Raw genomic sequence first — 15,748 nt, forward strand, 5'->3', positions numbered from 1 at the left:
AAAACAGTCAATTTAGCAAAGTTTGTACTAATTTCGGTTTATTTTTATAAATAAAAGACTTAATTTTTGGTCAATAAATATACTATCATTAAAACATGTTAATATAAAAATATATTTAAAAAAGTAAATATTTTAAAAAGTAAATGAAAGCATTGAAGAAGGTCAATGCTTATAATAAATTATATTTTATTATATGATATGATTAATGTCATATTTTTTTAAATATGATGGTTTTGTTATGAATATGGTGATAATCTCTAAGATAGACACCCAAACTAATATATGATATTTTACCATCTGAATCTAACCAAATCAGACAGTTGTTTATTATCATTAATTAATAAGCAGTGGTGCTTTTTACCCCAAATACCATATTTTTTATATTCTTCCGTTATTGAAAAACTGTTGCTTTAATTATCTTGAACAAAACTGAAAATCATTAAGACCTTTGTCTCGAAATATATTCAATAATTGTAACGATTCTCATTTGCTACTAGACTGTGTAAATCCAGCCTGATCTGCTGCCGATTTGATTTCACCTGGCAACTCAGTCTGGAAACCCGTACATTCATTTCTACTGCTTCTGTTACACTTTTGCAGGAACCAATCACAGACTGGCTTATCCACCTTGCTCGCTATTGGCGGGTATAACACGATGACGATAGAGAAGCGACGGCAAGCACGACCGTCAATCCAATTCCTTTTAACCTCTCGATGATGCTGAATGACTTCTTTAGTTTAGCAAACAAATCGTTCGTGTGGGTGTAAATACCACTCACTTTCAGTTTTTTTTTTTTTTTTTTTTTGCACAACCTGCAAAAACCATTGCTGCTTCTGCAAACCGCTGATCAATGCTACAAACCAATACAAACTAAACCTGTCTGGAGTTTTCGCGTCGCTCTGCAAAGTACGTCACCTGGATCGTTGATCTGATTGGTTGAAGGACTATCCAATTGCGTGAATAATGCTCGTTGATCACGCCTCTTCTGCAGTAGAAAATACATAGCGGACTCCCCAGACCAATGTTCAATTTTAAATTGAGCTTGGTCTGGTGATAGCCAGACAAATTTGCCGCTTAAATCTACAACATTTAAAAAAAAAAAACATAAAATATTTTATCAAATTATAACACAATCAACTTTGCACTGAAAAAGTCACGTAGTTTTAAATCTTATGAAATAAACTCTTTTTTTTATGTAAAATTTCAACTTTTGTCATAATTTAGACGTTTTGTCATTGACGAGTCAGTTTAGACTTTTTATGTCACAATTGAATTAAGTATTTTTTTTTTTACTTTTTGTCATAATTTCAACTTTTTAAATCAATTTCAACTTTTTGTTGTAATTATGACTTATGACATAATTATGACATAATTTTTGTTATTTTTTTTGACTTGTCAATTTTGACTTCTTGTCATTTTGTCATTATGACTTTTTAAGTCAGAATTTTTGCGTTGCTGTTTGCAATCTCGTCAAGGACCAGACAAATTTCCTTGTGCATCTTGAAAAGCGGATGGTTTTTGTGCCATCTAGTGGTTTAGAGGAAAATAAAATCAAAGGCACCTTTAGCTCCTATACCCTACTGTTTTATATGGAATAAATACATTTGAGGGGGAAAAAAAATCAATTGTACTAAAATGCAATACCATGGTCCTTAAAGAGATATTAAAATGGGTTAGGGTTAAGGTGTATATGAGTAACTGATGTTTTGAAACCCAAAAAAGCGCATCCATTATAGAAGTAATCCACACGTCTTCAGGGGGTTAATAAAGACCTTCTGAAGCGAAGCCATGGGTTTTCGTAATAAAAATATCCATATTTAAAACTTTATAAACTACAATAACTGGCATCCAGCAATAGCCATATGCAAGTTGAGTTCCAGTGGAAGCGTGACCCCTGACCTGACGCATTATTTCTCATTATTATTTACTGTGAAACTGTTTTCCTGGACATGTACCGTCAGCTTAATTGTGTTGCTTACTTTGAATCTTTATATGATGTAGGTTATTAGTTTTATTAATAATGAGGGTCTCCTCTCATATGTGGGCGGGGCTCGTCTGTAATTTCCTGCTGTAAGAGAACAGAGATATTAGTTACATTTGTCAAAAATCTATGGAAGGCCATTTCTGCCACACATGGGGAAAAAGTCACGTAGTTGTAAATCTTATGAAAAAAAACTTTTTTAGGAAATTTCAACTTTTGTCATAATTTAGGCTTTTTGTCATTGACTTGTTTAGACTTATGTCACAATTGACTTATGTCAAAATTTTTGACCTTTTGCCATAATTTCAACTTTTTAAATCAATTTAAATTTTTTGCTGTAATTATGACTTGTCAATTTCTAATTGTTGTTTTTTTACTTGTCAATTTCTAATTGTTGTTTTTTTTACTTGTCAATTTTGACTTGTCAAAAATGTCAACTTTGTCATAATTGACTCTTTAAATCAATTTCAACTTTTTATGTTGTAATTATGAATTTTTAATTAAGAATTTTGAATTTTATGTCTTATATTAACTTTTTGTCATAATTGTTTTTAAGTCAGAATTTCAACATTTTATGTCATATTTTTACTTTAGTGTTTGTTTATATATTTTTACTTTATGTTTTGATTCGTAATTTCTACATTTTGTCATTTCAACATTTTAAATCAGTTTTGACATTTTGTCATTTTTAATTCAGAATTTTGACTTTTTAATTCAGAATTTCACATTTCTGTAAAATTTGGAATTTCTAAGCCATAGTTTTGACAATTCATCTCATAATCATGTATGTACTTAGTATTTCATAATATCAACTTTTTATGTCATAATTATGATTTACTAAATCATGATTTTTTTTATTATTATTATGAGAAATGGAATTCCATAAATACCAAAGAAATAAAAATAACAAAAAAATGTTAAAAAGGTATTGGAAACAAGGTGGAGAAACAATAAAACAAACAATGTGAGATGATTTCTGTTTTTCAAAATGCAGATTTGTTTTCAAATCTTGCTGTTCACGTGGCTATTAATAAAATAAAATATTCACAATTAATCTCATAGGTTTTCTGTCAGTCTTTAAAAAGCAAAATAAAACCAAGTGTACAATTCTAAATGTTCACTTTTATACTTGAAATTTATTTTAAATTTTACTCAAAATCCTTTGCAACTGTGCGGGGTTTCCGCCTGTAATTAATTATACATGAAACAGAAATCAAGTTTACAAGCTAAAAAATGTAAAAACAGTAAAGCTAGGGTTAACGGGTGAAAGCTAGGCTCAGCAGCAGTAGTAGTAAAAAAAAATTGTTTTAGTATTTTTAACTGAAGTTTTCAATTATTTCTAAGAGCTCCTTCCAGTGTAGAGTATGTTCAAGAATTTTTTTTATTTTTTATTTTTTTGCTTGATAATTGAATGTACTTTACTTTTCTGTAATTTAATTGCCATGCTCTACAAGAAAGGGAAATAAACACTTAAAACCAATAGTAGCACACTCTCGAGTAAAAATAGCGCGTCTGTCCTGGGCGGATCCGCTCAGTTCGGGAGATTCTGTTCTTTTCTGTGACGCAGATCCACTGGAATGTCCTGATGAAGGCGCGTTCACGCTGCACACGCGCTCACGTGTTGTCATGTGTTTACCGGGCTCAGTCCACGTGCAGTTTCCACTAGGCCCTGCCCACCGCCTGGACACGCCTACCGTAGTTCATAAAGTTCAGAAAGTCCCTTCAGCGCTAGAAGAACAGCTCGAATCTCGCGAATCTCGCCAGGATTGAGTTACTCGACACTTTCACCCAAAGGCACTACTAAAGTTCTCTTTTAAACTCTATACTGCTGTCGAGGATATCTGAAACCTCTCAAGGTTACTCAGCAAACAGCCATTTTACCGCTTTTCAACTCTCCTCAGAAGCTAAATCATGTAAGTTGCATGTTTTTCATCGTTTTGCACCTTCATAGCGTTTGATTTAAAGTTGTGTTTATCACAAAGTGTTTATAAAGTGGATTATCATTTATCACGAGAGAATTATGCAAACTAATAACAAAACTAGTTAAAACTCTCTTGGCTCTTTTAAATAACAATCAAGTAATATAAACATCTCAGACGAACTGTAACTGAAAACTTTCCCCTGACACTCAAATATAGATCATTATGATTGATTTTTATCGCTGTTTGAATGTTGTTGTGAAGTGAAATGTCACAGTCGCGACCTGTTTTCCACCGGCTTACACGAGAATCCTGTTCACGTGGACCGAGAGCACAGAGTGGGCGTGTCTGTGTCACTTCTGACCAATCAAACAAACGTTCGCTTTCCCGCTGCCGTCTTGAATTTTTTTTTTTTCGTAATGAACTGCACGTTCCATCACATAAACCAATAGGAACTCAGAAGAACTGTAGTGACCGAAAGCAGTGACATCATGAATGATAGAAATGTATTTTAAAAAATATGAATAAAAATAATTATATGTAAGAGAAGTCTTTGAGAAATTATTATATATCACAATTATATATTGATTTATTAAATTTAATATGTAATTGTCAGATTCTGACGTTCTGATGTGAAATTTGGTCTTGATTGTGAGATGCTGATTTTTAAGTACTGTCTTATTAAGAATGTCAAAATTATTATTTTATATTCATTATATTATCACAATTATTTTTTTAGTTAACAGTTTAAATAAAACATGTTAAAACAAAAAAAATGTTTGGTAGGTGGTATAGGCTAAAATCTTTTTTTTTTTAAAAAGTTAAATATAAAATATGTTGATCATTTATTGATTTATTAAATATGAAATTCTGTCTCTCTAATGTGAACTTTGGGCTTTATTGTGAGACGCTGGTTTGTCATAGTAAGAGTGTCAAAATGATATTTTTGTTTACTATATTATCTCAAGTATTATTTTAATGAAATATACAGTTAGTGTAGCAGTGGTTTTGTATGAATATTCAGTGTGTAAGGGTCCTGGTTGGTGCGGTGGAGCCCTGTAAAGAAAAAATCAATTTGTTTTCCTTGTAGATATAATGTGTATTGAACGCTTGTAAAGCACTAAAACAGTGTAGTGGCCCTCTGCTGGTCAGACACTGTCACTGCAGGCAGTGGAACATGCCCTCACATGTTACTGCCTCTCATGACTCACCGCAGCCTTTAAAAGCTGCTCACAGAACAGCAGAGACACTCAGACATGACAGCGCAGAGCAGGAGACGGGTCAGACAGGACAAGGTGTGCAGGAGAACTCAAATGCATGGGTTGAGTTGTAATATTGAGGCACTGTTTAGTGTTTGGAGACACTGGTAACCATCTCTCATGTCTTTGCAGCTTCAGGTCATGGCGGCGCACAAGCGGATCCTGCGAGCCCTCGGAAACGGGCCAGCAAGGCGAAACCTGTTCGGTCCGGTGGATCGCGAGCAGCTTCAGGCGGAGTACCGTGACGCCCTGAGGAAAGACCTGGAGGACGCATCGCGCCGCTGGAGCTTCGATTTCGTCTCAGAGAAGCCACTGGAGGGCGGAGACTTCCAGTGGGAGGGCGTGTCCGGGGTGCGGGTGCCCGTGCTGTACCGCAGCTGTCAGGACGGCGAGCATCCGAGGCAGCGCACCAAAGAACCGTCGTCCGACACTCAGAAAGAGAACATCCCCCGGACCCCGGAGAGATTCGGTTCGGTGCCGCAGGACATCGAGAAAACGCCAGAAAAGAGATCAGAGCTGAAGAGGAAACAAACGAATATCACAGGTGAGGTGGGCGGGGCCGAAGGTGGGAATTTTAAAAAATCTGTGGCGAATAATGTATTGAATCACAATGCAGATGTTGAGTAATGACATCTCTAGACAAAGAAAGGTATGAATGAGAGTTTGACTAATCGTTATCGTCTCACGCCCCAAACAGACTTCTACCAGGCGAAGAAGAGGCTGGTGGCCACGCCCCGTAAATCAGGACAATAACGCACACACTCAGGAACTCCCGTGTGTCATGTCTGGACTCATATCCTCAGAGGAAGAACACGTGTAACTGACTGTTTTTCTATGCCGTCATCTACCTTCATCCTTTTAAGAACTCTAAACAATCATTTGTAGCATTTTTTCAGTGTCATGGAACCAGGTTGTTCCAGAACTGTTCATTCTTCCATCATGTGTTATTCAGGAATCTGCCATTCTTCTTTAAGTACTTCCTGTTTATATGTTTGCATGTCAACGGTTATCATTTATGCAAATCTTATGTTTAAGAAAACGTGCTAAAATCCCTTTAAATTCGATGTGTGGAGGGGACGAAAAGATTCTGGAAAGATTCGAAACGTCCATAAATGAATCTTTCAGAACCACGAAAAAAGAGTTTATTTACGAAAAATATGACATATTATAAAACACTGATTTTATTTTCAGTGTGCACATATTCAAATGTATTGCTTTATTGCACAAAACATGTAGCTAATTTTAAATGTTTGGTGCCAATTATTTTTTTTATTTGACACAAAAGTTATTCTTGTTGTTAAACGTAAACCTCAATTAAGCTGCCAGTATGTTCTCACACACGTCTCGTAGCTGAGCTGCGATTACGTTTTTGCAACGTAATTTTATTTACAGACACTTGCCGTCGTTCGTGAATCACGAGCAGAAACTTTTCGTACAATGATTCGTACATCATGTTGCGTTAAATTTAGTGCGGAAATTAACGTACAAATGTTTTACAAAGATATTTGTTCCAGGGTTATTATTGTTAATTGAAACTGTTAAAAACATTTCTGTTAATTGATAAAAATCTGAAATAAAATAAAATATAAATATTAGTTGAAAAACTGTTGGCTTGGCAATAAACTGAAATAAGTTTAAGTACTTAAAATATTAACTGCAAATAAATAAAAACTAAAGCTAACTAAAACTGAAATAAATAAACCTAAATGCTAATATTTAAAAAAAAATACTAACAACATGATAAAAGCACGTAACAAAATAAAAAAAAAAATTCAAAATATTACTAAAACTAAAAAAACAGAAATTTGTTCTGCTCGTGTTTCGTGATGCGGCCGCTGGAGCTACAGCATATTTACAAACACTCTCAGTTCTCCTGTTGTCACGGAAATACAAGTAACCTGGAGCGATAACGTCTAAAATAAACTTAATGAGAGATGTGAACGCCAAACTTTATACATTGAGTAATTAAGATAAAAAGCTCTTTTCTATTCAAGTTTAGAATTCCAGCAAATGTTCATTAAATCTGTTCTAGCTCTTCTTGAATCCTGCTTGTGGATTTCTGCGACCTGTCTGTAAATATTCTGTTGATATCCGGATTGTTCGCTGTTGATTCAGAATTGCACTTGTTATTTTGAGTAGTGTAGCTTGCACAGGTCCGTTATTGTTAAAGAGCTCTGAATATATGCGTATTTATTTTGATAAATATTGTATTGTAGATTGACATGTAATTGTTCTTTTAATAAAGCTGTTCATGAAGAGAAACTCTGGTGTGTACAATTGATTTGGACAAATGAGTCACTGAAACTATCCATGCTGTTGATTCTAAAAAATGTTTTTTGTGCCGTAAAGTGTTTTTCTAGGTTATTTGTTTAAACTGACACGTTCTCTGGGTTGCTAAGTGAATCTATCATACTGTATCTATCATGCTAACATGTTATGTTTGAAGTCAACATGAAATTGCATTTAACTTCCATCATGTGATGTATTTCCAAATACAGGTTATTCAATCAGTATCTCAATCTTGACACTTTTTTAAATCTGTCTTTTGTATGGAGCCTATAGAAGCCCGTTTCTGCCACCAAAAAAAAAAAAAAGGCACAAAAAAAAAGATTCATTGCAACTTTATATCTCAGAATCCTTTTTATCACGCAATTGCGACTTTATATCTCAGAATTCTGACTTCATATCACGCAATTGTGAGATAAAAAGTCACAATTCTGAGATAAAAAGTCGTTTTTTTTTTTTTTTTTTTTTTTTTAGGATGCCAGTAAAGGGACATGGTAATGGAAAAAATATATTTTAGTGCTTTTGCACTAGCAAAGGTTTTGCTTCAAGAAGTTTCTCTGGGGAACGCAAAAGTTTTGCGAGTAAACGCAAATTTTTTCAGGGGAAACGCAAAAGTTTTGCAATCTAACGCAAAGTTTCTCGGGGGAAACGCAAAAGTTTTGCAATCTAACGCAAAGTTTCTCTGGGGAACGCAAAAGTTTTGTGAGTAAACGCAAATTTTTTCAGGGGAAACGCAAAAGTTTTGCAATCTAACGCAAAGTTTCTCTGGGGAACGCAAAAGTTTTGCAATCTAACGCAAAGTTTCTCGGAAATACAAAAGCAAATTTTTTCAGGGGAAACGCAAAAGTTTTGCAATCTAACGCAAAGTTTCTCGGGGGAACGCAAAAGTTTTGTGAGTGAACGCAAATTTTTTCAGGGGAAACAAAAGTTTTGCAATCTAACGCAAAGTTTCTCTGTGGAACGCAAAAGTTTTGCAATCTAATGCAAAGTTTCTCTGGGGAAATACAATAGCGAAGTTTTTCAGGGGAAACAAAAGTTTTGCAATCTAACAAAAAGTTTCTCTGGGGAACGCAAAAGTTTTGCGAGTGAACGCAATTTTTTTCAGGGGAAACGCAAAAGTTTTGCAATCTAACGCAAAGTTTCTCGGGGGAAATACAAAAGTTTTGCAAATTTCTTGGGGGAAAACAAGCAAAAGTTTTTCTCCCACCTCAATTTTTCCTTCATCATATATATTAGCTTTAGTGCAGTTTATTATATTACCATTAAGTCCAATTAAATTATTGTGTCAACTATTACACTTTAAAAAGCAACCTAAAACAATGACTATAAATATTTGACTATTAGTTAAAATTAAGCAAGGGGAAAGGGAGGCGGAGCAAGATTTTGCTGAAATGTATGTATTTCGTGAAATAACTTAGAACATGAATTAAGAAAATCCATTTCATCTAATAAATGTTGAAATTTCATGTTATATGGGAGGTTGTTTCCGCCACTGTGAATTTTTAGAACTGTGAGAAATAAATTGAAATTGTGAGATGATTATTTTTTATCCCATGGCAGAAATGAGCTTCCATTCTTTTTAAACCGTGTGATAGTTGCGTGTTTCAAACCTTTATTTTTGCAGTGTATTTCTGTAAACATGTTTATAGATGAGCATCGAGGGACAAATAAACACATGCAATCTTCTGACTGCCAGAGATGTCAATACTGTTAATTAACCTGAAATATTAGTTGAAATAAGAACAGCGACTCAGATCACAGGTGTGTAGTGTGTGTAGCAGGTGCTGTTCTTCAACACAGTGACCCAGTTGTTGTGAAGCATGTTGCTATGAGACGGAGGTCAACGTTTCCCATCAGCCCCTCCTGTCAGTTTGGGAAATGTCCCACCTCACACACACACACACACAAACACACACATATATCCCTTAAAAATGTGTTTGTCACTCTGAAAACATACACACACCCAAATCATGCTCTCAAGAACATGCACAATGAAATGCACATAGATTAAGCTGCAGTGTGTGTGTGTGTGTGTGTGTGTGTGACGCATGCTCCGCTGATCTCCCCTCCCCCTCTGCTCATCTGCTCTGCAGCCGCGTCGAAACACTCAGACAAACACACGGCCGGAGAGACCAGAAAGAAACGCGAGAAACAGATGAGAAAAGGATGAGAGAAGAGAAAACGCAGCCGATATTGACTCTAATGTGAAGCATGGCAGACTCGACTGAGAGATAGACAGATAGAGGAGGGGGGAGGGGTGAACACAGACAGAGAGAGAGAGAGAGAGAGAGACAGGAGGGAAATGGCCCTCTTAGACGTCTCTGCAGTGAAGCTGCACATCCTGCACTGAAGATCATGGTAATTTATCGTAAATTAGTCTTCTGTGTTGTACTGTTCATTCATTCGTCCATCCATCCATCTATCCATCCATCCATCCATCTGTCCATCATCACCCGTCTCTCTCTCTCTCTCTCTTGCGCTGTTCTGCTGCTGTGTTTAACTCGCCTAACACTCATCCCTGATTTTCACTGCAGGTGTCATGCATGTGTGTGTGTGTGTGTGTGTGTTTGCTGTCCCGCACCAGTCAATTACAACCTATATTCTGAATGCGGCCTGTAGATCGCACACATGCGCATGCTCTTGGCAGGTAACATGACTCACATGCATTAAAAGATGCATGGACCGCGCTGACCTTTAGAGGAGTCGTGTGTGTGAAACACAACAAACCTCGTCTCAGAGAAACGCATCCTAGCATGCGTGTTACGGCCTGCAGTAACCCCTCATGCCACTCTGAACACACATGTAAAGGTTAATGCATCTTACACGCATGTTCCCTGCACTGCAACTTCATTTGTTTACGGCTGCAGGTTGATTTGATTTGCTACGACTTTCTAACGCGTATGCGTGTGGCATTCATTCATGCAGCGTGTTTTGGGAGCGAATTGTGACGCTGCGTTTATGAATGATTCATTTCAGATGTATGGTGTGACGTTCACATCATGCGCTGATGTTTACTGTTCAGTGCTGTAGTCGGTGTAAATCTGCAGGAGTTCTTCTCTTAATTTACTGAGAGGTTGTGTATGAAGAGATTTTCAGAACAAAACTGGGTCACTCCGTCTCTCTCTCTTCGGCTTGTAAACAGACGTGACCACTCACTCGTGCAGCTGCCGCGCATATGACAGAGGTGTTAAAATTAGTGCCTGTGGTTTCATATCAGAAGTTTGACGTTTGCATGACAGTGCAATTCAGCTTTGTGCGCTCATGTTTTCCCTCACACAGCTGGATAAAAGTGAAGTGTCCACTCTCAGCCTGCCGCCCTCCGTGAGCCATGGCGGGTCAGATGGGAACATCAGCGTGGAGGCGGGATCAGACGGCGAGGTCACGAGAACACGAGTAGCTCTGGAGCACCTGCAGCAGAAGATCCTGAAGATCACGGAGCAGATCCGCGTGGAACAAGAAGCCCGTGACGCCAATGTGGCCGAGTATCTCAAACTGGCCCATAATGCGGACAAACAGCAGGCGTCACGCATCAAACAGGTGTTCGAGAAGAAGAACCAGAAGTCTGCGCAGACCATCGCACACTTGCACAAGAAACTCGAGCACTACCACAAGAAGCTCAAAGAGATCGAGCAGGTAAATGAGCGTTCTGTTGCATGAATAATCTGCATTTTCCAGAGTAATCACGTCTAGCCCTTTCCCGCAGAATGGTCCCGCGCGGCAGCCCAAAGACGTCTTTCGGGACATGCACCAGGGGCTGAAGGATGTAGGTGCAAACATGCGAGCAGGAATCAGCGGGTTCGGAGGGGGCGTGGTGGAAGGGGTGAAGGGCGGAGTCTCGGCGCTCACGCACACCGCGGTCGTCTCGAAACCCCGAGAGTTCGCCAGCCTCATCCGCAACAAGTTCGGCAGCGCCGACAACATCGCCCACCTGAAGGACACTCTGGAGGACGGGCACACAGAAGAGACGCCCAGAGCTCTGAGCGGCAGCGCCACGCTGGTCTCCAGCCCCAAATACGGCAGCGACGACGAGTGCTCCAGTGCAACTTCTGGGTCAGCCGGCGGCAGCAACTCCGGCGGGGCGGGCGGGGCCATGTCAGGGATGGGAGCAGCCATGGGCAGCCCTCGACTGGACGGACATCACCACCACCATCACCACCACCATTCCTCGTCTTCCTCTTGGGATGCGCTGCTGGAAGGCCTGCAGGAGATCAAAGTCGGCCAGGTGCACATGGAGGACGCCATCGAGGACATGAAGGCGCAGCTGCAAAGCGACTACAGCTACATGACCCAGTGCTTGCAGGAGGAGCGATACAGGTAAAACCGCACCACATATAGCAGTTCCGGGGCTTTCCAGTTGATTCTTAAAATTAATCGTTCTTTTAAGCTGGTTAACTGAATCAAACTTCAGTCCCAAGTGGATGATGTGCAGCACCAAATGAGCCAATGAGCATGTCCAGATATGGGTAATTGAGCCAAAGAACCAGTTTGGGCATGTCCATCTTTGACAATTAGAACTGGCTCATTCGCTTCTTTGTGAGTCGGTTCTATTTGATTCATTCATTTCAAACCGGTTCTTTGGTTCAGTAACCCATCTGGACATGCTCACTGGCTCATTTAGCACTGTGCATCATCAATCCGGAACTGAAGTTCGAATCTGTGAACTGGCTCGACTGGTTATGGGCTTAAAAGAACGCTCCGTTCAAGAATCGAACTTCACTATTTTTCCAGAGCCGGATGTTCAGGTGTGTGTCTCCTCTCGTTTTCCTCCAGATATGAGCGTCTGGAAGAGCAACTGAATGACCTGACGGAACTTCACCAGAATGAAATGAGCAATCTGAAGCAGGAGCTGGCCAGCATGGAGGAGAAGGTGGCGTACCAGTCGTACGAAAGAGCGCGAGACATCCAGGTGAGCAACGATAACAAAGAGTGTGCAGTTTAGTTTTGGAGTCTACTAGAACAGGTTTTCATGCTTAAATGTTCAGAAACTGTTGCAGCTCCTCTCTTCCCAGTCTGTCAGTAACTCTCTGTTTAGTTCCTGTCTCTATGAAGCCCCTCCTTCTGAAAAGCACAATGTGCTCTGATTGGTCAGCTGGAGCAGTGTGTTGTGATTGTTCAAGCGCTTCAAGTGTGTTTGGGAAATGTCCTGCCCCTTACCATAACCATCAGTTCAAACACACTACTAACTAATTCAGCCCTTTATTTTGGGCAGGAATTATTTAAATGAGGAATATTGTAATGTGTTTGTCCCAGAAGAAAAACACAAGACTACAATGGAGGCGTTTCAGGGAGTTCAGAAACGGTGCACACTGATATAGAGAATAAATAACTCTCGCTGGTGGGACTTTGGAACTTGTACACTTGTACACCGAATAGTTCTAGGAACTCAGTTATAGGTATTAGCCACTAAGATAGTTCCCCAGGAACTAATTTCTCCCCAGGCCATGTTCCTGGTTGCAATCGCACTCTGAAGTGGCCGACAGCGGCATCTTTAAGCGTGGCATATACAAACACTAAAAATTGTTGTGTGTCTTGGATTCCGTGATAACGGAAATGGAATGTAAACGCAGAATTTATGCGACTGAAAGAGAAAAAAGTGCGGCAAACAGACGAAATCTCCAACAACTTTCAGTATTACATATCATCATCGATATGCAGAGAAAAGAACACAACAACAGACATTTACAGACATTTAAGCATTTACCTGTTGTCTGCAGGGCTGTGTTTAGGGCTGGTTAAAAAAATATTGATTTCTTGATTTTAATCGATTCTCAGTTTTACGAACCAATATCAATTCTTAAATCCCAAGAATCGATTAGTCTAGTCTGTTTTCAGTGGATGAATGAGCAGAATATGTAGCTCCTCCATCCAATAAATCACAATAATCTTTGTTACGTATGATATGAAGCAAAGTCTCAGATTTCAAATGACGTCCATCTTATTATGAGATTCAGAAAATAAATACCGTTTTGGCACTGTTTAATGTGGCGTGACGGATCGCTTTAGCGCCTCAGTTAAAGAGAAGCATGTGATCATCCTCTCCTCCACATATTCAGTGACCATAAACTCATTAGTCAGCTAGAAAAGTGACTCTAGAAAGATAAATATAGCTATGCACCGTTACATATTCATTATAATGTTCTTCAATATTTAATACATGTTTGAATAAATCAGTTATGACAGCCACGAATTAAAAAAAAAAAAAATGTTATTTATTATGTAATTCTAAACTTTATTTATAATAAAAACATCACTGAGTGTAATTTAAGTATTTGTATATAAATAAGTTAATTTAACCTTCAATATTTTTATAGTTGTACCAACTGACTCACATGTGTAGTTTACAGCATTAGTTGAGAGATTTTTTTCCTCTAGAAAACTTGCCTTGTACTGAAACTGAAATACTACATCCAAAATAATCGATATCGAATTGAAATCGTAATCGAATCGAATCGAAAGCAAATCGAATTGTGAAAATTGTGTCAATACCCAGCCCTAGTTGTGTTCTTTTCTCTGCCTTATCGCTGTTTTCCATGTTCGTGAAATGAATATGTTTACACGGGTGCCGGTGTTTGACATGCGTTTGACCAATCAACTGGTTTAGACCCTACTCTGAAGTAGGAGCTAATTTAGTTCCCCTAAAAGGAGTTCCTAGAACTAAAATCGTTCATAGTTCTTGCGAACATGAACATGCCAAAATCTGTGTTCTTCAGCCAATTGTTCTAGGAACTATGAAAAGGTTCCTCCGGTGCGAAAGCCCCTAAAGTTCTGTACCCTGTGTTTGTGTGCAGGAGGCCGTAGAGTCCTGTCTCACCCGCATTACCAAACTGGAGCTGCAGCAGCAACAGCAGCAGGTGGTGCAGCTGGAGGGCGTGGAGAACGCGAATGCTCGAGCTCTGCTGGGGAAACTCATCAACGTCATCCTGGCCCTGATGGCGGTGCTGCTGGTGTTCGTCTCCACCATGGCCAACTTCATCACACCCCTCATGAAGACACGTGCCCGGGTTGGCGCCACCCTCGCCCTGGCGCTCTTCCTGGTCACACTGTGGAAACACTGGGATTGGCTTGAGCTCTGTCTGTTGCCCAGCTGAAAAAGATGAACAAAATACACGTTCAGAACTGTGACACATCCCTCCCATCGTACCAGAAATGGGTGAGAGTTTGAAGGACATATAAACAACTTCAGTAAGGAGAAGATGCTGTCTGAATCGGTCTGTCTGGCTTTGCATTTCCGGACTTTCCTTCTGAATGGGTTTCTTTCCTGTTTTAGACCACTGAGCTAATTTTTGCTTTAACTAATGAATGTTAAAACTGGTTCTTAGAGCAGACAGTCCAGAGAATGGTCTTCTGCTGATGCATGGCTTTAATACCAACACACGGTCACATTTCAGATCCAAACATCTTCACTGCCGAAGGAACTTTGACATGCTGACACCAAAACTGTGTTGCATTTAGTTTGTTTTGTCTCTGTGGAACTCAGTGTCTGTTATATATGAAATATCTCATTACGGAGGAGAGCGAAACATTGTCATTTTACTTTGTGTATTGTTAAGTGATATTTGACTAGGGTGAAAAGGCAGAAATGTAACGTCAGTAGTCAAGAATCAATCAGAATCAACTACATCTGTCATCAGAACATTTTTGTAAACACAGTAATAGTGTAACCCGCTCCATTGGCTTGATCACATTTCTCATGTTTCTACCCGTTTGCTAAATCACAACAGCACTGTATTCTTAATAAATACATTTGCAAATATAGGCTTTTGTTTTCATTATGGCCCGAGCAATGATGGTGCGAGGACCCTATTGGAATTGTATTACCTTTTTTCTTTTTATTATTTGGGGTGAACATATTTTTGCATTGGTGCGACAATCTGCTGATGTAATTCAGCTGCAGATTTTAATCCAGATCAAATTCATTAATCCCAGGATGGATTACACTGAGACCTGCTTCAGGCTCAAAATGATGAATATGATAATCAACAACTTGATTCATGATGATCCACAACACAGCATACGTTTATGAAAAAGGCTCCTTTATTCTGAGTTGGTCGCAAACCTATTCCTACTCTATAAATCAGCAGATGTGATGTAGTTTATCGACGTTTAATAAATTGCTCGGTTTACTGCATGTTCAACGTGTTAAAACCCGCTCAACGGCGCCACCTGGCGCTCAGATGTAGGTTTTACACAGCGGTCGGTAGGAGCCTCGTTATCTTTCTAATGGGAAGCAGCTCCCTTTAATTAACATTATGCAAATAAGATTGATCTGACAAACTGTGCCCGGAAAAAGGAACGAGGACAG

The 15,748-nt window shown here is 38.9% G+C and overlaps 2 protein-coding genes across 4 annotated transcripts; both read left to right on the forward strand.

Annotated features, from left to right (window-relative positions):
• The first annotated feature begins 3,559 nt into the window (after positions 1–3,559).
• On the forward strand, positions 3,560–7,415 carry cdkn1a (cyclin dependent kinase inhibitor 1A). 2 transcript variants are annotated; one of them, XM_067398898.1, is made up of 3 exons: positions 3,560–3,895; positions 5,293–5,704; positions 5,858–7,415. In XM_067398898.1, the coding sequence occupies exons 2-3, from the start codon at positions 5,302–5,304 to the stop codon at positions 5,911–5,913; spliced, it is 459 nt and encodes a 152-aa protein (XP_067254999.1). In that variant the 5' UTR covers positions 3,560–3,895; positions 5,293–5,301; the 3' UTR covers positions 5,914–7,415. The 2 variants fall into 2 exon arrangements, with proteins under 2 accessions (XP_067254999.1, XP_067254998.1); XM_067398897.1 differs by lacking the exon at positions 3,560–3,895 and adding an exon at positions 4,672–5,196.
• Positions 7,416–9,738: 2,323 nt separating this feature from the next.
• tmcc2 (transmembrane and coiled-coil domain family 2) lies at positions 9,739–15,155 on the forward strand. 2 transcript variants are annotated; one of them, XM_067398901.1, is made up of 5 exons: positions 9,739–9,804; positions 10,726–11,079; positions 11,150–11,760; positions 12,217–12,352; positions 14,235–15,155. In XM_067398901.1, the coding sequence occupies exons 1-5, from the start codon at positions 9,802–9,804 to the stop codon at positions 14,532–14,534; spliced, it is 1,404 nt and encodes a 467-aa protein (XP_067255002.1). In that variant the 5' UTR covers positions 9,739–9,801; the 3' UTR covers positions 14,535–15,155. The 2 variants fall into 2 exon arrangements, with proteins under 2 accessions (XP_067255002.1, XP_067255001.1); XM_067398900.1 differs by lacking the exon at positions 9,739–9,804 and having other exon boundaries at positions 10,234–11,079.
• The last annotated feature ends 593 nt before the right edge of the window (positions 15,156–15,748 follow it).

Source organism: Chanodichthys erythropterus, chromosome 10 (assembly GCF_024489055.1).
Source record: "Chanodichthys erythropterus isolate Z2021 chromosome 10, ASM2448905v1, whole genome shotgun sequence".
Lineage (NCBI taxonomy): Eukaryota > Metazoa > Chordata > Actinopteri > Cypriniformes > Xenocyprididae > Chanodichthys > Chanodichthys erythropterus.